This window comes from Cataglyphis hispanica, chromosome 4 (genome assembly GCF_021464435.1).
Source record: "Cataglyphis hispanica isolate Lineage 1 chromosome 4, ULB_Chis1_1.0, whole genome shotgun sequence".
NCBI classification, from domain to species: Eukaryota; Metazoa; Arthropoda; class Insecta; order Hymenoptera; family Formicidae; genus Cataglyphis; species Cataglyphis hispanica.
The window spans coordinates 4,767,777-4,792,529 of record NC_065957.1 but is presented as its reverse complement, the minus strand read 5'-3'; the positions used below and the strand labels follow the sequence as shown (position 1 = coordinate 4,792,529).

The following is a 24,753-nucleotide window of genomic DNA, read 5'->3' as shown; positions in this document are numbered from 1 at the left end:
ATAAAATCCACACACACATATACATATATATATATAATGATCAGTGTTAACATATAAATATATTATTTATTACTAATAATAATTTATATTTAATACACTTGCAATACATTACTGTCGTCTTGTCATTTCGTTTTTTTACTGTATAATCGTCAACATTACTTTAAATTATTAGTAAATTTTAAATCATGAATATATATTTTCATATACTCAATCGTTTGCTTCGGCGATATCAGCTATAACACATATAAGAGAGTTTTTACTTTAATTAATATATATTAGATATATAAAACTCCTTATATATATATATATAACATAAGTTCATACTTATGACATTGAAAATACTTACTTTAATAATCTATAATCTGAATTAAATACCCAAGAGACTAAATCACATAATCATGCACTATCTATCTATTATCTAACTGTTCCCAATTATTGACATCGAAAATCGATGCGGCATACAATTACTTATCGAAAAGTAAAATGTGATTATTTCTCGTGAATGAAGTATTGATATGATTACTGAGTATATATCAATTAGAGTCATCTTTAATACTATTAAAGCAGGATAGATTTGTTACATAGGAAAAATTCAATTTAATGATCAATCATAATCTCGATTCTCTCCCTTTTTCTCTCTCTCTCTCTCTCTCTCTCTCTCTCTCTCTCTCTCTTACATTATTATATAAATTATTCTGACATACAAATTAATTTTCTGCTGTCAGATACTATTTATACTACTATCTATAAATTAGTTAAAAAGGATCCACAGATGATATTGTTGCTTACGCTTAAAATTATAAATAATTATCAATCGACATAAAATCTGACAGCAAGAAATCTCGATATTAATCACCGGATACTGCAAAGAAACATTATCAGCATTCAAACTAAAGGAAGGAAAATCATCAATTAAATACTTATCATATTTTTTGGTACACAGCGGAAACTTTTTGGTCTGAAACCTCAAGCTAAAACCTCAACGTGTCTTCATCTGCTTAAAATCTCATCTGTAAAATACATTTATAGAATACTGTTTTTAATAATCCTCAATATAATTTAATCTCATTTTATGCTCCGACGTGAGTTTTCTTAAACAAACTTTTAACGTCGTTGTCTATTATTTTTATAAATATCTACGAATTCGGTGCGATCGAAAGGCAGGATCTTCCGTAAAAGTTGTCAGTAAAGGACCAATGTCGATGATTCTGAAAATATTCGTTCCCGCTGCGTGGAACGGGAATCAGACACTCGCGAGGAAGGTATTGTATCGATCTTAGACAGTGGTCTCGTCCAAGATCGATCGGAAATTCTAGGTATTGGTAGTATCGTAACTCTTGTACGTGTGAGAGGACCTCTTGTGCCTGACCGTGCAGAAGAGGATCATGCTGGCCACCTGACCGAACAGCTGAAGAAAGGCGACGATGAGGCCCACCGTACCCACCACGTGGAGTCTGGTGACTAGCCACATTTGTATGGCGGTCGCGCATCCTTCTTTGTACCAGAGCTCCTTATTGCGACCCTCCGGATCTAGACGACCGCAGTAGCGTTCCCGTTGCATGCAACAGGAATCCGGCACCCGATCCTCCTCGGGCCAAGCCTCGATTTGGAACCAATCCGTGTAATCGCGTACGCCGCAGCAGTGAAACTGAAAGTATTTACATATTTATTTTTAATGATCATAATTAATTCAAAAAGTTTTTTTTTGCCATTCAATTGAGAATCCGCAACATAAAATACTATTTTATGAATAATACTAGTACACTACTAGTTTTATGAATAATACTTTAATTGAGCACGCCAACCTCCGTATGTATGTGATCCCACATGCTGGAGAGAGTGCCTGGTTCCCTGGTGATATTATAATGCTTTTCAATACCGTGCAGTAATTCCTCTTTCAGGCTTCTCGCGAGATATTCCCTGAACACGAACGCCAAAGTTCCCAGCATGAACTCGGCGAGAAACATGAGTATCACCAGACTGAAATACTGAAAATTACAAAATGTGCGTATAAACGTTCATTTTCCAAATTATAGAGAATAAAAAGTAGAGATTTCAAAAAAAATATTTCATTTTGCTTTATAGGTACTTACTATGCCTAAAATATTATACTTCATATACATTTCGCACTAAATTCATATTCTATGTAATCAGATTGCTATGCACTTATTATACATGCACAGTCTCGCGTACACAAACAAATTATCGATCCGTCGTATAACTACACGACAAGTTTGACATGCACAACTTGTAGCGAAAAGAATATTTCTGTAGAATTTGTTTTTAGTCTGAAAATAAGCCTAATAATGTGTCGTTTAAGTAAAAAAAAAATAATTAATAAAATAAAAAAATTTAGTACAAAGAGCCGGGAGATACGGATCGTCCTATATGAAATTATTTAAGATAAAAATTCTCTCTACCAACAAGAGAGATACTCAAGATCGGCTTACGAGTCTCGTATGCTGGGCGTGTACCTAGTATACTATAATATACCTACTTTTTGCGAGACGCACGCGTTTTACAATGGATCACGTTGTACTAACCGTGATCAGCATGCATCTAGACTGAAACCACGCGCCACAGCATCCGAAGAAGGCGATGACAAATGTGACGCATCCCGCGCCAAGCAGCAACGAGTCCGCCGATGCGAAGCTGTACTGCGGCACCAAGGTCGCGTATCCGGAATAAGCTAACCGCAGCCAAAGGCCCGCACCCAAAATTCCGCAAGCGCATAACTGTAAAAAGAATTACCGCATGTCAGAGTCATGTCAAGCGTCATAAATGTATGACATTCGACGAGCAGATTTACTAAACCTGTTGAGATAATTACACCAGACATACCGACCTCACCAAAGTTCTTTTTTTTTTTTTATTACAGCATTTATTTTATATCCGATTTTTATTAAAAAAAAAAAAATTGATTTAAAATTTGTCGTCAACTACATCACACAATAATTTTAAGATATTCGGTCAAAAATGTATATATAGTTTTTATTATGGTGGATAACAAAAAACATTCTCATTAATTTAAAAAAAAAAAAATACATTGATAAAAAATTAATTACATTACTTAGTGGAAAACTGGAGAAATGATAATGATTCCACACAATAATTTTGCGCTAATATCGCGTTAATATCAGTTATTAACGTTAATTTGTGATGTAAATCTAGGAGAATATAATTAAGAGTTTCAGGAGAGAGATTCTTATCACACTCATAACACGCGAGTTTACTGGGTCAATGTCGCGTTATTTTCATCCGGCTGTGCTTCTGATAATATATAGTCGGCATTATACAATGTATCGATTACGCAACACGTTATTTAAACAAATTTGGGAATGCAAAGCAGATTGTCAGCTTGAAAATATTGTAATCTTTCGAATCGTCGACGCGAAAGGGAAATTGATATAACTACCATTTCGACGACCACGCATAGATCTACTTTACAAATGCTTGAAAAATAAGTAGCAAAATTTCACGAAGTGTGATACAAATTATTAACCAATAAAAATTATCATCGATTGACAATTCGTTCAACTGTACACGCATAACGGTACACCATCGTTCATCTGCTAAATCATTCGCAAATAAAGAGAAATTGCTTGTCCACGTTCGAGAAAGAGAGAATAGAATTTCTAGGTGAGACAGAGTGGTTAACCCACTGCGCCGTTCGTGACGGGAAGTCGACCAAGCGGCCAGGTGAATATTGACCTTGCAGCTTCGTGCGAGTCCCGTAAAATTGCGATACATTCGACGTCTCGCGCGACCTACCTTGCATCATCGAGCGCGAATGAGGGAACGCGTTTACGCGCACGAGCGCGTAACAAGTCGGCGAAATAACGTATTTATTTACGCGCGGAAAAGACCGCCAGTGGGAGGGAGGGGGGAATAATTTATAAATTGCAACTCGCGCAGCATAAATTAAGAAATTAATGCACTGTTACGCGACCTCAATAGTTAATTGTACAAAAGCGCGTCCGTACTTTCTAATTACCGTCAATGATGCATGCACGGTACTTTTGCAAAGAGAACGTTATATAATCCGCAATATACATATATGTGTCACATTGATATCGTCGGATATTCTATTTGAATCGTTATTGAAACATTTTGCCCTCGCAATTTTGCATATTTTTTTCTAACACAGCATTTCCTAAATAACTATATTTTGAATAATGTGCATGTTTATCTTTCATCGTCTGCGGAGTTTGTATAATAGAAAGCAATTAAAGTACGCAAGTAATCAAGTGCGCGCGACAACAGGTGGCACGCGTTTAACAGTAGTAGAGTCTAATGAGAGAGACGTGTACTAGTTTCAGTACACGCACCGCGCTTTTATCATCGACTTAGGTACCGTAAGTTCACAGCTCATAGAGCACGGTTCAACGCCCTATTTAAGGCTTTCATCGCCATACAGCCGTCGCGAACGACAGACGATTTCAAGTGGAATGATAAAGTGGGAAGGGAACCGGGAATGCGGCGGAAAGCGAATTACAAAAGCGCGTCGATTTAATAGCTGAGTCGCGTAGGCCGTTATTAGTCGTGTGTGTTCATTGTATTGTTTCATTTATCATTCCTAATCAATTGAAATCGCGCCTGCACTGCACGTGTTTGTGAATTGTGTGCCAACGGAACATTTCATTCAAGAGAATTCGTCGAGATGTGCTCACAAATATCTTTTTTAGCAGGACGTTTAAATATAACTCAAGTGCCTGTTCTCGAATATTTCTCGAATATAAATTAATCGATTTTAAAATTGGATATATGAGAGATTTTTCTAATGACATATATATATATATATATATATATATATATATATATATATATATATGTCATTAGAAAAATCTCTCATATATTCAATTTTAAAATCGATTAATTTATATTCGGGAAATATTCGAGATATATACATTTTTGCTCTTTTATCACGCTTTTTTTTATTATAGTGCAATTTACAATCAAAAGACAGGATAACATCTATTTTTCGAAAATAACGTAAAAGAAGCTTACCCAGATTAAAACGTTGAGGGAGCAGAAAACGTGCCTAATGCACGTGTATCCTGTGCGGCCCATGACTTGGTCCTTCATCAAATCTTCACTCTGAAGGGGCTGGCAATGTTTTCTGCAAAAAACGTAGAGTGTGATCCATTTGCGTAAACAGAAAGCAGATAATAGAATCGTTTGACAATGAAGAAACTCGCGAGAATAATGTCACTTCCCAAATTGACATTAGACAGTGCTATCAAGGTACCGGCGCTATATCAACTATGATCACAGAGAAAATGCATGGAGAATATTAATTCAACACAATCAGCAACTTTTGCCTTCTATCGCGAACACATAGAAAAGACTCCGTCTTCCTTATCTTTCTCACGAATATTATTATTATTATTATTACACAATAATTACTGTTGTGATAAGGAACCCACCGTGCGCATCAGCGCGAGAGTCTCGTGGTACCCATCACGGATCACCAGGAAATACTACGTTCGAGGAGCAAACTGAGAAGGATAGATCGTGCGAGGAAAAGAGGAAGGGGAAAAACCGCGACGAGAAAGACAGAAAGAGAAAAAGAGAGAGAGAGAGAGAGAGAGGAACAAAGTGGAGGAACGGGAGTTAATGGTGGAGGAGGAGGAAGAGAAGGCGGAGGTGAACGAGAAGAGAATCCCGCTCGAACGCAGCGGCGTGGAAGATCCAGAGGATCTTCGTCCCAGCTGACTGACTGACTACCCGATAAGACAATTCTTGTCAGATGAGGATCCGTTCCGATATGTCTGAGCACGAGCCGATGCGATTGGCTCCCGTTCGGTCTTTCGCGGACCTTCTAGGTCCGTTAACGGGACAGCCGCTCCGGTCGAAGCCGCTCACCTACACGCGATCATGATTGCGATCACGTAAATCGCGACGAAAGATTGGAAGTGATACCTGCGGAGAGACGAGGATGTATTGCGCCCGTCAAACGTCACTTTTCCCATAGATGACCTATCGAACCGCGAGAATAAAAAGACAAGGTCGCTCGTGATACCCCGAGAGATGTCTGGTCGTTTTCTCTTCGTTGTTTCTTTCTCGCCTCACGCTATCGTATCGTGTCACTGTTCTTTGTTAGCCTTTTACATCCCGGCTGAGATCGTAGAACACGCTAGGCTACAAAGGTGAAGGTAACGTTCATCGAAAGGTCTCGTATATAAAAATCTTCACTTTTGCGAATTGTGTCTTCGTAGAAATTCTTACTCACGCATATAAAGCTACATTATCTCAGACTACTTCCCACAATAAAATTATGCGCTTTCTCTTCTGATTAAAAAAATGAAACTCTTGCGCTATTATTATACACACGTACAATTTATATTTAATTTGATTTCGCTTACAAATTATTCCAAAACTGTAACAAAAATAATTTTCTAATACTGATCTTTTTCCCATATATTTTTTTACATTATTAATTTTCCACTAATTTCTATTAATGTCACTCTATATTTTCGTGTATGTGTGCGTATGTATGTGTGTAACTTTTCTACATATAATAATAGTTTTGTAATATATCGACAGAAAAAAACTGCGTAGAAGTTTAAATAGTTCTTCCCACTGTGTTCTTCCCACTGTGCACAAATGTCAAAAGTATTAGCATATCGGAATTTTAAATGACAGAGACGATTGATGTGATTTTTCTACTTTAAGTTCAGACGATAGATATGCAAATAAAATTGATCGATTAATGCACCAGATAAGAGAAAAAAAAAAGATGTTGAACAACAGATTATCTGCACTATACATATATACATATATTCACAGCAAACATCAACTATTACAATTTCACGTTCTGGCACTTTCGTTTCACCGATTGTTATCGCCGAATCACTCGCGATACGATGTAATTAACATAATTAATGAGTCGAATAATTTCATTGAATTGTTAATATCTCGCCTGTATCCTTACAAAGAGAGCAAGGCAAAGGCATGAAATTATCTGTAAAACTATGATTATTAAAAGAAGGAGTATCTCTTCATGTAATCAAGAGATCTCTGATATACTTCTCATCTCTCATTGATGTGGGATTTTATGTATGAAACTTTCGTATCTATCCATAAATAAGCATTTAGATGAATTTTTACCTGATAGACTGCCTAATTATAATAACACTGATGATAATTTAAAAATGTATCAACTATATCGTTCTCATTAGTAAATGCATCCATCATCGTACACACATTCGCGCACTGTCTCGCAATTTATACGAACAGTTGTTCAGTATCTTTGTAAATTCCGTACATATTTGACACAAAAAGATTTATCTGAATCACGCTACTCTTTAATTAAAGAAACGAGACATCGGTTCGGCCGAGCATTCGCGAGTTAACGGAAAATCTGTTATCAGCTCATTGCGCGATTATTAATGTGTTCTCTCCCTACTTGCCGTAATGAGGGCCGTTATCAGAATTGAATAATATTGATTCGCCTTATCAAGAGCGACGTCTCTCACGCAGAACTCCACCCACCGTCGTAATATTCGTGCCACTTGTCGCCCGTTAAATAAGAACATCATATCAAACATCATTCGCGAGGATGAAATCGTTCGAGCAAGAAGGAGAACGCGAGCGAATGAAAGAAGCGACGATGAACGAATATGAATCTGACGAAGAAAAATGCCAGTCGTTATCGTCGAATTCGTAAAAGACGCTCGTAGTATTTATCTTGCTGCGATCGCGTCTTTTTTATTTCACAGTCGATCGCTTCATGCGTCAGGGATAATCTCTGTGACATTTACAGGGTACACCACCAGCCAGAAGGTGCGGAAGGAAGAAAGCTACCCTATTCTCTGTGACGTTTCAAAGTAAGATATATTTATAGACCTTGAGATATACTCTTATTTTTATCCCAACTGTTAGCTGTTATAGAAATTCCAATATTTGTAAGACAAGTATTACAAGCATTCCCTTGTGTTATAACATTTTATGCCATTATTGTTAAAGATTGCCCGCGAGAATAAACAATTAGAATATATCTTTTCTACATTTTATATAATAAAAAAAAATATTTATGTATCAAGAGAAATTTAGAGGAAAAAAAATATCAATTATGTTTTAAAGATTAATTATTGTCTTACTTAAATATGATTAAAAAATATTTCGTAATATTGAGTATAAGTAGTGTGAAAAAATTAATATTGACACGGAGATCAATTTCTGACGAACGAAATGGAAGGCTGCGTGAAAATAATGTACACGGAGGAGAGTGCAAAGGGGCGCACAAACGGTCCCCCTGCCTCAACTTCCTGCCAATTGCGGACAATTTGTGGTCATCTATGATCTCCCCGCTCGTCGCCGCCCGTCATCGTCTCGTAAAATGCGTGTGGACGATGTCTAAATGTAAAAGTTAACGCGGCCCGGTTCTCCGTCCATCTCTTTCTCCTATTTTTTACGTGCCATCGCGTTAACGCGTCCTACGCATTCAACTTCCCACGTGATGTAATCGAGGAAAGGAGCTCGCACGCGTGTCTCATTATCAATCTTCCGGCGATCGCACATAGCGCAAAAATATTATTCTCGGCGGGCTATAGTGACAGTTTCATTCTTATAATGACAGTTTTATGTCTGACAATTTTAATTCTTTATTTCCCCGTCAAAAGTGCTAAGAGATATAGATTGGTTTACACAGCCAATCATTGAAGACTTTTAATTTATATTTTATTAACTAAAACAGAAATTGTATTGTTAGGTAAGAATTTGCAACGTTCATTAGTTCCTTTATGTGAAATTGTTGCATAAATCATGGCACTTACATGATTGAGAACGTGATCTAGAAAAGCTATAATTATGTTGCATTAGGAGAATATACGTAACAAGTTTGTCGTGGAGAATTCTCGTACTCGTAATAGAGACATCCTATTATACCTATTATGATGATCTATAATTTCCTGACACGGTCAGGTGTCGGCGTATAAAAAAAAATTATGGTTATGTAAGAATTGCTGCGAAATATTGCGTATGATAAATTCAATCGCTAATCGTAAAACGATGTGTCAAAGCATGTGCATCCTTCAGCGTAAAGAAAGCTACACGCGAGCACGAATTCAGCCAGTTTAATCCCTCTCAATCCTTCCCACGTGTACGTGATCGGTTTCTTAAACACCGCATTAAGAAATTTTTTTTCGATCGATAAATCCATCATTGAAATTCTTACCTCGTTCTCAAAGTGTTTACGTTTGTCAACCTTTCTTTGAAAATAACATTCTTCTAAACACATTTCTGCTATATCAAATAAAACAAAGACTAGACATACTCTTCTCTAGAAATTAAGAGAGAGAGAAGGAGAGAGAAAATATTAAAGAGGAAAAGTTACAAAGAAAGTATATGATTTTGACTCTTTCTTTTCAATATATCTTTTTATATATATATATATATATATATATATATATATATATATATATATATTACTTTTATTTTATATATCATACTTTCTCTAAATATCTAATATTTATAATTATTAAAATTTGTTTAAAACGATAAGAAATTTATGTTTACACATTTTTACAAAAAGAAAATAAATATATATATAATATTATGTGTGTGTGTATTATTTAAATTCTTTTCAAAAAGTACAATGGAAATAATCATATATTTATTTTATATTAAACATAAGCAATTTAAAGAAATGAAACGATTCTGATTTATGGCGCCATAATTTTACGCGCTTCTAAATCGAATCCTAAATTCTAATTTGTCGGAACTTTAATTCAAAAATTTATTAATATACAAATCATTTTAGAAAAATTTTGATCGTGTTACGATGTGTCATTTAATGAAGAGCCTATGGCTCGGATTACAAAGAAATTAAAGTAATTTCTATTCATAAGTACTTAAGCTTGAAATGTATACAGTTTCTCACGAATTTATCGGCGAAAGTAATACATTAAGAGAGTATAGTACGTACGAGAAAAGCACCGATTCATTGTTCAGTCAAATGTTGGGTTGCATGGGAAGAGAAATCGACGAGCGACCTGTTCGCACGATCGATTTCCTGGTATTTGAGATAATGGCGCGCGTTATCAACACACTTCCCGATTTCGACACGACCGGAAAAATGTGCGTGCAATTTTATTTAAAAAATTTACAATGGCACCGTCTCGATTTTTTAAAAGCAGAGAATCATTGGATAAGAAAAAGATTTTCTTTTCATTGTCCGAAAGAATTTCGAGAGAAGACAGATTTCAGATGCTTGCTCCCTAGCAAGCAGTACCGCGCTCGATTAGACAAATTGTCTAATTTGTAATTACTTGCACGGAACATTATAAAGGAGCGATATACGTCAGTAAATTCGCGTAATGATCGTAATCGCCAGGTCGCGACAATTCGTTGAAAACATATTAATCCTTTCCGTCGAGGTCTAAATCATCTCGTCGAGGCATATGAGACCATGAGATGCACGCGGCAGTATTAATCTTAATCTGTGCAGTATGATGTGATTATGATTCTCTCGCGATAAACTCATCAGTGGCGAAGACATTTCAAATTCGAGCTTTAAAATGAATATTTTTAAAAAATCCTAAGTTAGAAATGTCATTTTTAAGGAAATATAATGTCATATGTGTATTGCCAATAATTTCTTTTGGTTTATCTAAGCAAAACATTTCTTAAAATCTTACAAAAAAGTCATTTTTCATATTGCACATATTTTTCTTTAATTTTTGATATCATATATTTTTATATCATATATTTTATTATATCATATATTTTTTGATATCATATATTTTATAGAGAAAAATTAAAATTCTTATTAAAGGAAGATCTTTTTTTGTATTAACTACATAAAGTATTGAAATTTATTTTCTTTTCTGAAACTTAGTTTGTCAAACGCTCTTTGTTTTCGATTATTAATTTGTTGGAAACCACAAGTATTAAGAAGAAATTAATCCAAAATTGACGAAAATTATTGGTGCAAATATATACGATTTTAGCACACTGTGTATAAATATGTAATACTTAAAAAATAAGAAATTTTTTTTCCCACATTAAAAAGAAAAAAAGCTTACACGTTTGTAATTCTGTCTCTCATTAATATTTATCTGTCTGCAATCACGTCAATATATATAATCAATAATGCGAGCAGTAATGATGGACGATGATCTACATATTTTCTTATGGGATGTAATCTCGTAAGAATTTTATCCGCGCGTACATTTACGCGTCGTGCAATTATCATTGACTGCATTCACGAATGCAACGCCGACTATATTCCAGATTTGTAAGCAGAAATACGTGAGTCTCACGTGCTGAATTCGCGAAACGTTTAATAAATACGTTTCTACCGGACGAAACACACAAGTGAATCTTATTCACACTTTATTAAGTGAGTTTTATGTAACGCACAAACGTTGCTTTGCTCATGCAATTGTATACATATATGCGATATACTTTGCCATATAAACTTTTATATATTTATAAAAAAAAAATTAAAAATCATTATTTTAAAAATAAAATTTTTTAACCGCTAATTATCGCAATTATTTATTATTTATTGAAAATTTTAAAATATTTTCCATCTTTATGTTATGCGCAAGTTTTAATGACAATAAAATTTTTTCCAACATTGTGCCTAACTCTTTCATCTTAAAATCATTACAGATTCACTTTCGTAAAATCAATTAATTCATAATCAATCAATTTAAATGATGTTCCCAAAATGAGGTATGAAATGAACTCTTGCAATACGTGACAAATTTAACATCTAAATAAAATTTGCAAAGTTTGAGGTGCGAGATAAATAAATATGAAAAACAAGGACTTTTCGCGAAGGACAAGCAAACTTAACAGCTCACTGATCACTCACAGGTGGGATGAGAAGGATCATCCGTATTATTCTTTGCAGAGAACTGTCGCAAGCTCTTCGTCACTGAATGATTCGCAAAAGTTCACGGAGAGCGCAATTAAAGGTCGGATCGCTTTGCTTCGCGGCAGCTTTCGAGTTCACGGATCGACTGCGCGCGCGATACATGCAGCTCGTAGAAACATCCGTTTCTCTGTTTCTCCGAGCCAGGATCGCCATCTGACGGTTGCGCGGAAGCGCTTTGTGAGATGATAAGAGTGATATAAGGAATTAATATTCGCAACGTGTTAATTATAAAAAATCGATCGAGAGATGCTTCATGATTGAATATATGTATAAAACTTTGATTTGCGTCAGCAAAATATTATTTTGAAACAAAATATCATGTATAATTTTTTATTGTTTTTTAAATATTACAACTGTGCAAAAAACATTAACATTTTATTAGTTTCATGATAAATGCACGAACTTTATCGTTTAAACACGAAATAAATTGTTTACATTCGTTACAAAATATTTTGTAACGTTGCCTAAATTAATTACATATATTTAAACATATAATTGAACGCTATAAATATTTCTTACAAAAATTACACGTATCAAAAAAATATTCTTAGCAAATTTTAATAAATTTATTATAATTCATTGTAATTCTCATTAATTGCATAGATCAACATATATTTTAATTTCAATTTAAAAATCAATTTAAAAATTTAAAAATATTTGTTACTTCATCAACAATCATTTTCAATACAATTCTAAATATTTATAAATAATATTTAAAAAAGAACTTCAAAAGACGGAGCGTTATAAAAAATTATTACATTATAAAAAGATAATCTATTAACGATGATAAAATATTAGATACATCTTGAGAGACATCTTTTAATAATGTAACCAGAAACAAACCGAAATACAAACCGTTCTAACAATGAAAAAAAAAACATAAATAACATAATTTAAAAATTATGCTATTAAATAAAAATGATATATATCTTTTATCATTCCTTTTTTCTAAGCTTTTTAGATGATTCTTCCATTGATTCCAGCCATAGCTGAAGTTCTTTGGTGGGTTCTGGTCTACGTGTTTTTGGCTCAATTTCGGCAATTATATCCGTTATCGGTACTTTCAATCCTGTTACAGTTTGTCTACTTAATACAACGGCATGAACAAAATTATCCGTGAGACTAACAAACTGTTGCTCTATATAAAAGTGTTTATCTTCCCAGTAAATAAGCTGCAAAAAACGAGGATCGAAATAGACTTAATTAGAATTATCTATTAAATACAGAAACAATAGAGTGCAAAAAGTATCGATCGTAACCTTTGTCGTGATCTTGTACGGCATAAACATAGGAACTGCGCGGCGATATCTTATAGTGGCTGCACCTTGAACGGCATTACCTCCTCTTTTCACGATCGCTGAATATATTCCTAATCTATCATAAAAATGAAAACGCGCAAAATCCAACTCGCGCAAGTACCTCGCATTATTCATGTGTTTGAAAACAAGGTCAACATCCTGAGTAGTGCAGATACCTGAAATAAAAGAAATTCTTGTATCAGTTATATTATTAATTAAATAATCTGAATTTTTCAAATAACTCAAACAGCTTAAATTCCTTACTCAAATATTAAATTGTTCGCAATTTTTAAAGATTTTTAGATTTTAGAAATTAAAATTGTTTGCCTCTCAATTCTAATGTATTTAAATGAATTATATCAAATGTTTAAAAATTTCATATAAGAAATAAATTCTCGGAGTTTATTACATAATAATTTTGCAAAATACATTTTATATATTTAATTAAATCTTTATACGAATGAATGAGGTTCTATAGAATCAAAAAATATATTGACACTTATATATATATATGTCAACACTGAATATACAGTTATTTGCTGACTTATTCCACATTATAAAATGTGCAAACATTTGCATTACAAGCACATTGTCATAAAACACATGTCATAAAACATAAATTCATTTAAATAATAATGAATTATGGATATATACGCGTATAAAAAGCGCGAACGAAAAGGCATATATTAAACCTAATCTTTGCAAAATATCATCTGTAATATATTTACAGCTTACCTTCTTTAATATAATATTATTATTAGTAAACTTTGATTCTGATGATGCAAGTATGATAATTTTGCACGAGATTTACTAAAGCAATTTATTAATATCGGTGTATTTTAATACAAAATTAATATTATAATTTACCATAAATCGTTGTCGTGTCAAAGAGTTTTTTCTTTTTCTCGAAGAGTCTGCCCCACATGACAGTGGCGATAATTCTCACAAAGTAGTTCACATCAAATAGGAAGTAGAGAATGGCGATTATTGCCACACCACAAGAGCACAGCATTGCTAACTTTTTACTAGCTTATATACTTATCTGAAAAACACCGATAACACGCAAACTCGATGTACGCTTTCTTACGGTCAGCAGAGAACTGAGAACGTGAATAGTACAATACGTCTGCGACCTCCGATGTACGGGAGAACCGGTTCAGATAGCGTGAGAAAAAAGAGACGCTTCAATATTCTGTCACGATTAAGCGTGTTTAAGCACTGCAATCAAATCGAAAATTTAAAAATAAAATTATAACAGAATTATAAAATATAATATCACATTTATGTAACGCATTTATATGATGAATTTATTGATGTGTTAAAAGTACATCAATTTATTGATGTACTAAATGTACTAAAAAGAGAAAGGTATTAGTTACTATGTAGATAATTACTATTTCTATTTTTTTTTTTTTTTTACATTAATTACTGATATTTTTATTGAAAGGAATTTATACACATACATACATACATGCATGCATGTATATATATATATATATATATATGTATATGTACATGTATATAAAATATACATATAATATGTATATAGTTTTATATAAACACACATAAGAGTTCCGAAAATATATTTCTATTTAGATTTTCCGATAAGTACGTACCGAGTCAATTTTGACAAATATATAATTTGTCAAATAATAAATTAATTTAAAAACTTCTTTTACAATTATCTAAATTTTAGCAATCATTCTCTGATTATCAGATTCAAATAAAGAATTAAGATAAAATCAACTTATTACATTAAGAACGGAATTTTCCAGTTTTTTTATTAAATTTTATCAATTTCTATGGAACATTTGATACAATACGCTGATTTAAGGAGAATAAAAATATGTAAGATTCTTATTATCTGTCTTGATAAATCAGTGACCCTGCTTAAACATAGACCTCAATTAATTATGCTAACACATATTTTTTATATTTTATATTCAATTGCATATCCGATTAGACGAGGTCCATAATCGTAATACACAAAAGAAAATTAAATTGAAAAATTATGTGAAGATAAAATGAAGATAAAATTATAGATAAAGGGAAGGAAAAATTATGACGAAACAATGTGTTTAATCTAATAGATTTATATGATATTTCTTTCAATGTATGAAGGCACCTAATATACTATGTAAGTACGCAGGCATCCATTGTTACATGGTAAATACTTATATAGTAACAATTGTTATTTCCCTGCCGTATATATACGTTTTCCATTGAGGCGACTACATACCAAAATTTCAGAGCTGTAGCATATAACTTATAGTGTAAAATATATATATATATATATATATATATATATATATATATATATATATACATACATATACATACATATACATACATATACATATATATACATACATATACATACATATACATACATATACATATATATACATACATATACATACATATGTATATTTTATCAGTTATCGCTAGTAGCGCATTAAATATTCTACGTCTTTTTATATAATGCATATTTTGTAATGTTAATATATTCACAATTTTTTTCTCTCTTGATGAGATAATTTAATAATGGCAAAAAAAATCCATTTCGCTTTTAATTTTGAGATATTATTTTATTTTGATGTAAAAATATTATACATATAATTATTGGATCAGTCAAAAAGTTTGATTCGATTTTTAGCTGGCGTCACATACATGTAATACTCAATAATTCTCTGATTATTTATACATTATATATTATATACAATTTTTAGAATTACAACTTCAATTACTATTTACGCATAGCATTAGTGCACTTATATAGCGTTTAAGTGATACATATATTAATTAAAAATGAGCGTTAAAAAATGTATTTGCGTCATATATTAAGTTTAGAAAATATGTAAATGTTTCTGCTGCTATCGACAGCATTTGTAAAATTTATAAAGATACTGTACTAAAACAGTTAGAAAATGCATGTTTTAAATATGATGATTTTAATTTATTGTTAGAAGATAAACGACGTTCTAAACGCCCAATAGAAGTGGATAATGATTTAATTATCAATTTAATCAATAATGTTCTAATTATATTTAGTAGTCTCTGTAATATCTCCATAAACTTTACAAATGTTTTTGGTAGCAACAAAAATACTTACATCGGCTCTAAATCTTAAATAACATAATAATAAATAACATGATGCAAATGCACTTGATTAACGCTTATTTTTAATTAATAAATACAATACTTAAACGCAATATAAATGCTTTAATGCTATGTGTAAATAATAGCTGGAGTTGTCACTTGAAAGATCGTATATATAATATATTAAATATTATATTAATATTGTACTTTGTTACATGTATGTGACGCCAGCTGTTGAAAATCTAATCGAACTCTCTGGCGCAATAATTTTCATAATCTGCAAGGTCAGATTTTGACACTTTAACATTTTAATTTAAGTATTACATCATCTTTTTTATATTTATATGTGTAAATAAAATATTATATAAATATAATATATAAAAATAACAGAAACAATTTTAAATTTCGCGTTTTTGTTTTAGAAATTTCTTACGAATTTCTTGTTGTGAATTTTGCTAAATTATTTTTTTTTAATTTATCTAATCCACGTTTCAGTAGATTATCAAAGCAAGAGAAAAATCACATTCCGCGATTAAATTAACTATTTTTATTCTGCATTAATGCGTGGACATTTTAAATCGTAGTTTCATACATAAATCTCATCGTAGATTATTTTTATCGTTTACTTCGCCCGAAAACTTTTATGCGCTAAGTTTTTTGTCATTATATCGTTAAATAATTAAACATTTAAGTTATTAGAATCACTAAATATCATTCCGGAATCCCGCCAGGATGTCGTCCGATGATTAAAGATTGGAGATCAACAATATCGCATTTTCTGATATTTATTACACGGTTGTAGTTGTGTATATTGGTGTCGCAACGACGTCATTGCTAGACGTCGCGGCATCGTTTTGTCAGCAATGCGTTGTAATGATCGATTCCTGTCTCAACATTGCCGAGGATATCTCGTTGCTCTCTATCCATCTACTCACTTCGGGTGGCATTTCTGGCTTCGCAGGAGGTACCTAGAATATGGGACACATATTGTTGTCTTTATTTTTATAATCTTCAATTGAGGGGACATACCTGTTTGAACCTTCAAAAAATGAGTACATTTTCTAGATTTTTTTGCAGCGCAAAATTTTTGCAACCAAAAATTTTTAATAAAAATTTTTTTTTTTTACAATATTAATACAATATTATTAAATACTTAGATACAATTTTTTGGCTTAAAAAAATTTTTTTTTTAAATGAAAATTTACAGGTTTATATTTTGCACGGTGTGCATTCGTTTATTATATCTGAAATCAAAAATACAAGTTTTTTTTCTTATTTATTAAATATATATATTAATAGCTACTTGCTATCCAAGCTTTTTCAAAATTTAAAAAAAAAATAAGAAAATGGTGGCATGTTGAAAAAAATTTTGTTTTTTTTTAAAAAATCCATCTATTTTTTGTTTATAACATAAAATAGAGAATCAAATTAAGAAAAGGCTTTGCTAGCAGATGCGGAATTTTATTAAGAATTTGCATGTAAAATTTGAAGTCAATCCGTTGAACGCAGCCCGAGTTTTTATGCACACCGTGCATAAATGATAGTTAATAATAAATCAAAATAAGTAAATCTACAAATATTTGCATAATTTCAAAAAAAAATTCTTTTAAACTGCAAATTTTTATTTAAGTACTTAATAATATTGTATTAATATTGTAAGAAAAAAGTTTTTATCAAATCGTTGGGCTGCAAAAAAAAATATAGAAAATGTACTCATTTTTCGAGAGTTTAAATGATTATGTCGCTTTAAATAATTATTACACTGAAAATAAAACAAGATTTGATCAATCACTATAAATGCTATTGGGCTAATGATATACAGTCTATAGTAATAAAAATATTTATAATGCTGGAATTGCGTAATTAAATGATATTTATGACATTTTCAAATGTGTTTTGCAATTTATTCCTACCTGCGTTACATCTGCTTCAATATTTTCTTTCTGTTTCACCCGACGGTTCAATAAAGCGCCGATAACAGTATCAGCGCTACAGTCAAGGAGTCTCTGTCTACAAATCGCAATGGCTCTTATGAAACCATCACTCGGCGTGATAAATCGATGCTCCATGAAGAAACTTTTCTCGTCCCAATAAATAATCTATAAAAATATAGATAGTTTAATTATTTTATTACATAAAATTCAAAGTTTTACTTCTTCAGGCAAAATGTCAATAATACTTCAAATTTATTAAAAAATATATAAAGCGATGTATCATTTGACTCTAACTTGATTTATTTAATTTCCTTAATATAACATAACTGATGACATACACACATACATACAAAATGACATTACCATATTTATGAACCAATTTCAAATGCTTGCTTTACATCAAACTAATAATAAATTATTCATACTTTTTACTCTTTTACTCTTTCGATCTATCAAATTATCGCTTAATGGCAGATCATACGAAATAATGTAAAGTGTTTTAAGTAAATATATTAAAATAATTAATATATTAAGATAATTAATTGACGTTATAGAAAAAAGCCATCAATAAGTTTACTTTTATATTACTTTTATATTACTTTATATTACTTTTTAAGAATAAATAATTATTAATTGCACAGAATAATTTAATATTTTTTTTTTGCTACTTTTCTTGACGGATAAATGCACTATATAAATATCGATTTTCTATAATCTTTTAAAAATGTTCAAAAATCACGTATCTGTATTAATTTTAAATTACCTTGGACGTTATTTTAAAAATCATTAACGGCTTGATAAAGCGTCTGTAGCGTATAGTTGTAGCTCCTTGCACGACGCCCGATCCTTGAGAACAAACCTCTCGATATAAATCTGTTCTCTCATAGAAATCGGCTTTCGCAAAATCGAGTTCGCGAAGATATCTTGCATTGTTCATATGATATAGAAAAGCGTCCACGTCGGTGGTGGTACAAATTCCTGTAAAAATAAATGTATTATAAAAACTCTACATCGTAAAATAAAATATGTATAATGCCTATTCCTTGATTATATATAATTTCGATTTTTAATATAAATGCTTGCATGTCAATTAAGTAATTAAAGTGTTACATCATATAAAATGAGATAGAACAAATACGAATGAAACAATGCCAATAAAAGTGCAAAAGTCAAATAAATTATAATCCTCAGTGTTTTGCACTAGAAAATGTCTAATAATAATATAAAAATATCTATATATAATAATAGATAGGTTTATAATTAAAAAATCTTTCTTTTCACACATTTTCTGAAAGGCTATGCAAAGTTATAATCAAACTTTTTTTTGTACGATTGTAGGATCGAAACCAGAAATTACGCGACAAGATAATATTTCAAGACATCGTTGACTTTAACTTTGAAGTTAAGTTAAGGGAATTAAAGATGCAGAACTGATTGAGCATCTGTATAATCACAAATAGCTAATAGATATGTTCGCAATATTCGCTAGACCAGGCCTGCCCAACCTTTACTAAAGTGTGATCGACTTTCATGACCGAGAAACACATCACTTGATCACAGCATTTCATTTTTTTTGGTTTAAAGTTACAGGTCAATCATCTTAATCTTAGGTTTAAAAATTCTCCCATTGGTATAGTTATACATATATCTAAAATAATCTTTTTTCCGATTTTTTATAAAAATGTCTACACGATACTTATATAATTTAATATAATTTGCGATAGAATTCAAAATAGAATTCTGTTTATTATGTATGTAATATATATAAAATAAAATAATATGTATTTTTATATAATTATTTTTTAAGTGTTTTTTATTTAATAAATATTAGTAGAATTCTAAGTTTATTTTTATAATGAATTATATAGTTTAAATATAGTATAAACAAGATTTAAAGTGATTTTTTATTTGAAGGCCATTTTAATACAGTAATAATTATAATAAATAATTATAATTATTACTATATAATAATTGATATAATTGATAATTGATTTATAATAATTGATATAATTATTATATAATACTATATAATAATTGTATAATTAATTGATTGAATTAATAATTAAAATTATGTCGAAATGACAGTTGAAGATTCATTAACAATTTATACAATTTTGATGTCAATTCAATCAAAATTTCAATTTTATTTCTACTTTTGATTTTCGACGTTAGTTCAACTATATATTTCTGACTATATTATTTCTGACTAACATAAATAAAAATCACATCGCAGTCGACTAACAATAAGATCACGCGATCGACAGATTGGACATGCCTACGCTAGATTATTTTTACATGTTTTTCTACAATGTAATACGGAAGTTTCTTTTACAACGTATTTTTTTCAACATATTTTGTGCACACGTTATGTATTTTTTTTTTTTTGCATAAGTACGGAAACACAATCACAAATTGTTAGTTAATTATATAACAAAAATGTATATTATGCATAAAATTGCAAAGGTAAGCGTTTTTTACGTAAAGAAATGTGGAAAATTTTACGATGTTTAAGCTCATTATAATGTGCAATCAATACTACTCCGGATTTGCAATAAACCGATCCTACCGGCCAGCTGATTCCCCACACAGTAAGTCAAGGTTCATGAATAGGCAAATCATAAGGATTCTTGTATTATATCGTAACGATAAACTCTCAACGTAACATACCTGCTCGCTTACTGTAACCATCTCCTTAATTGAGATGTTATTAACAAATGCTAAATTATATTGATCACATTAAAAATTATTGAATAGAAAGATCTTCTACATATGATTTTTATAGAAACTTTATTAATTAAACCATTTTATGAGAATAATTATTGAAAGATAAAGAACCATAAAGAATATTATATAAAAATATTTTTTTACATACTCCCCATGACATTAATTAAATGTTACGACCTTAGGAATAGTTATTTTTTCAATTTTTATAATAAAAAAATCTCCTATATCAATATTGTATATCCGCTTTATATTTTTTCAAATATAAATTAAAACCAAAGTGTGATGTATAATCTATTGTATATAAAAGAAAGAAGTCCTGACTGACTGACTCATCAACGCCCCGTTCAAACGTTTAATCTAAGAAAGTGAAATTTGGAAGGCACATTATTTTTATAACGTAGGCACCCACTAAGAAAGGATTTTTGAAAATTCTGTTCGTAAGGGGAGTGAAAAAAGGGATTAAATTTTTTTCATGAGGTTAGGTCTATATCTCAAAAACCGAACATGTTATAGACGTGAAAATTGGTATTTAGATTCTTTTTTAAGAATAAAGAAACACGTGTTTTTCCATTTTCCAAAAATCCACTTAAGGGATAGTTAAAATAAGGGTTGATTTTTTTTTATCAGAATACCTATATCTTAAAAATCGAAGATGTTAGAAAAGTAAAAATTGACATTTTCATTCTTCATTATAAAGTAAGTTTACGTGCCAAATTTCTTGCTCCTAACGTCAATAGTTCTTAAGATATCACTAAAAAAAATTAATATTCTTTTTTCACATCAAAAATTAATATTTTTTTTCATATTAATTTTTTTACTAATAAATTTTTTAATTAATACTCTGTCTTCACATCTAACAGTTGAGTTATAATACATAATTAATATTAAATTGTAAGTATGTATTACTGAAAAAAGAGTATTAACTTTTTTTAGTGATATCGATATCTTAAAAATTACTGACGTTAGGAGAAATTTGACATGTAAACTTACTTTAGAATAAAAAATTAAAATGTTAATTTTTACTTTTTCAACATATTCGATTTTTGAAATTTAGATATCCTACTATATAAGCGTAATATAATTATATTACAAACAACTCATGTTTCTATCACACATAATTATACTAAATTTCAAAATTCACGTGAGCAAAGCTACGGGCATCAGCTAAAATATCATATAACTAAAATTAAATTATTTTTAATGACATTTATTATATATATTTTTGAGTCATTTTAAATAAAAACTGAATTCTAATTATGAATTCTAATTCTAACACTAATTTCCAGAAATAATAAAGCATTACTATTCAATTTTAAGCAATGAAAATGTATTTGCTAGAAGATTTACATATCATAAGTTAAAATTTACATACCATATACTTTTGAGTTGTTTTAAATAAAACTGAATTAATAGTGCAATTTCCAGAAATAATAAAGCATTATTATTCAATTCTAAGCGATAAAAATGTATACATTTTTAGAAGATTTACGTACCATAAACTACGGTTTCGTCGAGAATGTGTACTTTTTTCTTGCAATAGCGTGCAAGGAAGATAGTGAGGAATATTCGCAGGAAATAATGCAGTTCGAAAAGGCCATAAATGAGTACTATGGCTGCGAAGACGCCGACGAGAACCCAGCAAGTCATCATCCTGATCGCCGATCGCCTTACAAAAATCGCTGATAAGTCGACCTTCTCCCTATCGTGGATGAAACTTTGGAAATTCTCGACACTGCCGCAATAGCTCGCGCCGGTTTATCGATTTGTCTGAGCGGTTGATGGCGTTCACTAGCGTTTCTCGTCTCGTCAATAAAAACGCAGACTGCGCTCGCACCATATCGAAAGACTCTGGACGAGTTGCAATAACATCGACGGATTCATCTTAAGACGTTCGCTAATGTCATTCTGCTGAATCTGTTAATAGAAATTAAAATTAGAAGCTTGGACTCTCTCGATTGCTTGAAAGAGAGAGTCAAGAAAGGTATCTGAAAGAGAGAGTCAGAACTTTAAACTGAAATTTAACGATTTGCATGTCTCATTTGTATGTGGATAATTTGATGTGGTTAGTATAGTTATAAAACATATCATTGTTGAATTTATTTGATGTATAAGAAATGTATAAGAAATAAAAATGGAATACAGTCGCGAAAATCTTCTAAAGATAAAAGGAAAGAATACTGTTTATCTCTGAAATAGTTATATTAATCTTAAGACTAACTATGTGTGACTTCCTGTTGAATATATTTGAATATACCGTAGATTTTCCCATAAAAAAAAAAAAATGGTTTTGCCAATGACGAATATATTTGCACGCTATTGCTTGTCTTTTTAAATCATCATTACTTTACACATAACACATTTCTATACATATTCATCATCCAAGAACATTGATCTGGACCTTGACTGTCCAGTACATATGAACGTGTTAATATCGAAATGATGATCTCTTCCTCAGGGATTAACTGAATTTTCTTAAGAGCAATAACTGTATTATAAATAATTGAATAAAATCTCTCATATCGAACAATATAAAAATATATGTTTGTACAAACGGACATGGACTTTCAGAAATTATTGAACTTACAAATTGATACACCGATGTTAATCGATTCTGCTGACTTGACAGCCGATTGACAGCGACCTCCCATAAAATAATATAATCAAACTACTCGAATTAATCGAATTTTCAATACTTGCTAATCATGTTGAGAAATACTGAAGAATAAAAATTATAATATAACAAGATTAAGAACATTGCCAGGTATATATAATGTTACTTTAATAATTTCAATTATCTATCGTTCTTTTATAAATTATGTAAATATATATAATAAATATCATAATAAAAAATTTTTGAAGATTTTAATTAATTTTATTATATTAAGAAATTGGGGCTCCAAATTTATCAAAAAATATTACGTAGAGTATCACGAGTGTGAAGACTGCAAAGTTGGATTCACCCTGTCCAAACGAGGGAAGAAAATTGGATCGAGGATGATTAGCGTCGATGTGCGATTAACTCGATAACTAATTTAAAAGAAAAGAAAAGAAAATTAATAAAGATTAGACAGGATAAAGAGAATTTTATACTATATTGAAACTTACTTTCGATAATTTCGTATTTACCCTCGCATTATCAGGCGTAACACGTTCTGGGCCTATTGTGTTATTCTTTCCGAAAATTTAGCGTCTAGGCACGAAATTCACCTTTTATGTAATACACAAGCACATGTGTATGTAAAGTGTGTCACTTCCGACTTTTTCTTTGGTCAATATTTACGATATTTCTAACAATACTGTAAATTTTGACACAAAGTATCTAATGGTCTTTAGGAAAGATTTTCTGAGAACGGTTGCCGGTACCGAAGCTCCGATATGTATGCGGAGTGAAATCCATTAGGATCCGATGACGGTCCTATTCTATCGATGACATCTCGCGTACTGCTGATCGACGTCCTCGGCTAACGCCGTGATGCCCCTACCCGAAAACCGCATCTGCGCCGAGGACATCCAACTAGGAAGTCAGACTCTTGGTGGGAGGTTTAGAGCTCGTGGAACTTTGACGTCATCCGGCTCCTGGTGAGTTTCAACGTGAGAAGATTGATCCGGTAACGAAGGCGAGCAGATACAAAACGGGATGCCAGTTAAAGACTATAATTAAAAGCTGATACATGAAAAAATAACTAATATATCTTAGTGTCAATAATCAAAATAAAGATTTAAATAATAAAAGATTAGTAAAAACATTTTATTTAAATAATAAAAGATTAGTAAAAAGATTTTATTTAAATAATAAAAGATTAGTAGAATA

At 31.0% G+C, this 24,753-nt stretch overlaps 3 protein-coding genes across 8 annotated transcripts; all 3 read right to left on the bottom strand.

Moving 5' to 3' along the window:
• Positions 1 to 46: 46 nt before the first annotated feature.
• LOC126849123 (tetraspanin-9) lies at positions 47 to 11,989 on the bottom strand. 2 transcript variants are annotated; one of them, XM_050590702.1, is made up of 5 exons: positions 11,825 to 11,989; positions 5,008 to 5,119; positions 2,544 to 2,735; positions 1,806 to 1,988; positions 47 to 1,648 (listed from the first exon to the last, which is right to left on the bottom strand). In XM_050590702.1, exons 2-5 carry the CDS (start codon positions 5,083 to 5,085, stop codon positions 1,313 to 1,315), a joined length of 789 nt encoding a protein of 262 aa, XP_050446659.1. In that variant the 5' UTR covers positions 5,086 to 5,119; positions 11,825 to 11,989; the 3' UTR covers positions 47 to 1,312. The 2 variants fall into 2 exon arrangements, with proteins under 2 accessions (XP_050446659.1, XP_050446660.1); XM_050590703.1 differs by lacking the exon at positions 11,825 to 11,989 and adding an exon at positions 5,427 to 6,115.
• A 661-nt stretch (positions 11,990 to 12,650) lies between these two features.
• LOC126848876 (protein THEM6) lies at positions 12,651 to 14,314 on the bottom strand. Its single transcript, XM_050590151.1, has 3 exons — positions 14,053 to 14,314; positions 13,147 to 13,361; positions 12,651 to 13,059 (listed from the first exon to the last, which is right to left on the bottom strand). The coding sequence occupies exons 1-3, from the start codon at positions 14,195 to 14,197 to the stop codon at positions 12,823 to 12,825; spliced, it is 597 nt and encodes a 198-aa protein (XP_050446108.1). The 5' UTR covers positions 14,198 to 14,314; the 3' UTR covers positions 12,651 to 12,822.
• Positions 14,315 to 15,258: 944 nt separating this feature from the next.
• Positions 15,259 to 24,610, bottom strand: LOC126849056 (protein THEM6). Of its 5 annotated transcripts, none has more exons than XM_050590530.1 (6): positions 24,048 to 24,610; positions 23,862 to 23,969; positions 22,436 to 22,856; positions 18,982 to 19,196; positions 18,198 to 18,383; positions 15,259 to 17,252 (listed from the first exon to the last, which is right to left on the bottom strand). In XM_050590530.1, the coding sequence occupies exons 3-6, from the start codon at positions 22,590 to 22,592 to the stop codon at positions 17,142 to 17,144; spliced, it is 669 nt and encodes a 222-aa protein (XP_050446487.1). In that variant the 5' UTR covers positions 22,593 to 22,856; positions 23,862 to 23,969; positions 24,048 to 24,610; the 3' UTR covers positions 15,259 to 17,141. The 5 variants fall into 5 exon arrangements, with proteins under 5 accessions (XP_050446487.1, XP_050446489.1, XP_050446488.1 ...); XM_050590532.1 differs by having other exon boundaries at positions 24,069 to 24,610; XM_050590531.1 differs by lacking the exon at positions 23,862 to 23,969.
• Between the last annotated feature and the right edge of the window lie 143 nt (positions 24,611 to 24,753).

Coding starts and splice junctions, on each gene's coding strand:
- LOC126849056 (XM_050590530.1), bottom strand. CDS start 22,592: ATGATGACTTGCTGGGTTCTCGTCGGCGTCTTCGCAGCCATAGTACTC. Junction 18,384..18,981: donor TTTTTAAAATAACGTCCAAG/GTAATTTAAAAT, acceptor ATATTTTTATAG/ATTATTTATTGGGACGAGAA. Junction 17,253..18,197: donor TTGAAGCAGATGTAACGCAG/GTAGGAATAAAT, acceptor CCCATATTCTAG/GTACCTCCTGCGAAGCCAGA.
- LOC126849123 (XM_050590702.1), bottom strand. CDS start 5,085: ATGAAGGACCAAGTCATGGGCCGCACAGGATACACGTGCATTAGGCAC. Junction 2,736..5,007: donor CCCTCAACGTTTTAATCTGG/GTAAGCTTCTTT, acceptor TTCTTTTTACAG/TTATGCGCTTGCGGAATTTT. Junction 1,989..2,543: donor CTAGATGCATGCTGATCACG/GTTAGTACAACG, acceptor TGTAATTTTCAG/TATTTCAGTCTGGTGATACT.
- LOC126848876 (XM_050590151.1), bottom strand. CDS start 14,197: ATGCTGTGCTCTTGTGGTGTGGCAATAATCGCCATTCTCTACTTCCTA. Junction 13,362..14,052: donor TGACACGACAACGATTTATG/GTAAATTATAAT, acceptor CTTTTATTTCAG/GTATCTGCACTACTCAGGAT. Junction 13,060..13,146: donor CGTACAAGATCACGACAAAG/GTTACGATCGAT, acceptor CGTTTTTTGCAG/CTTATTTACTGGGAAGATAA.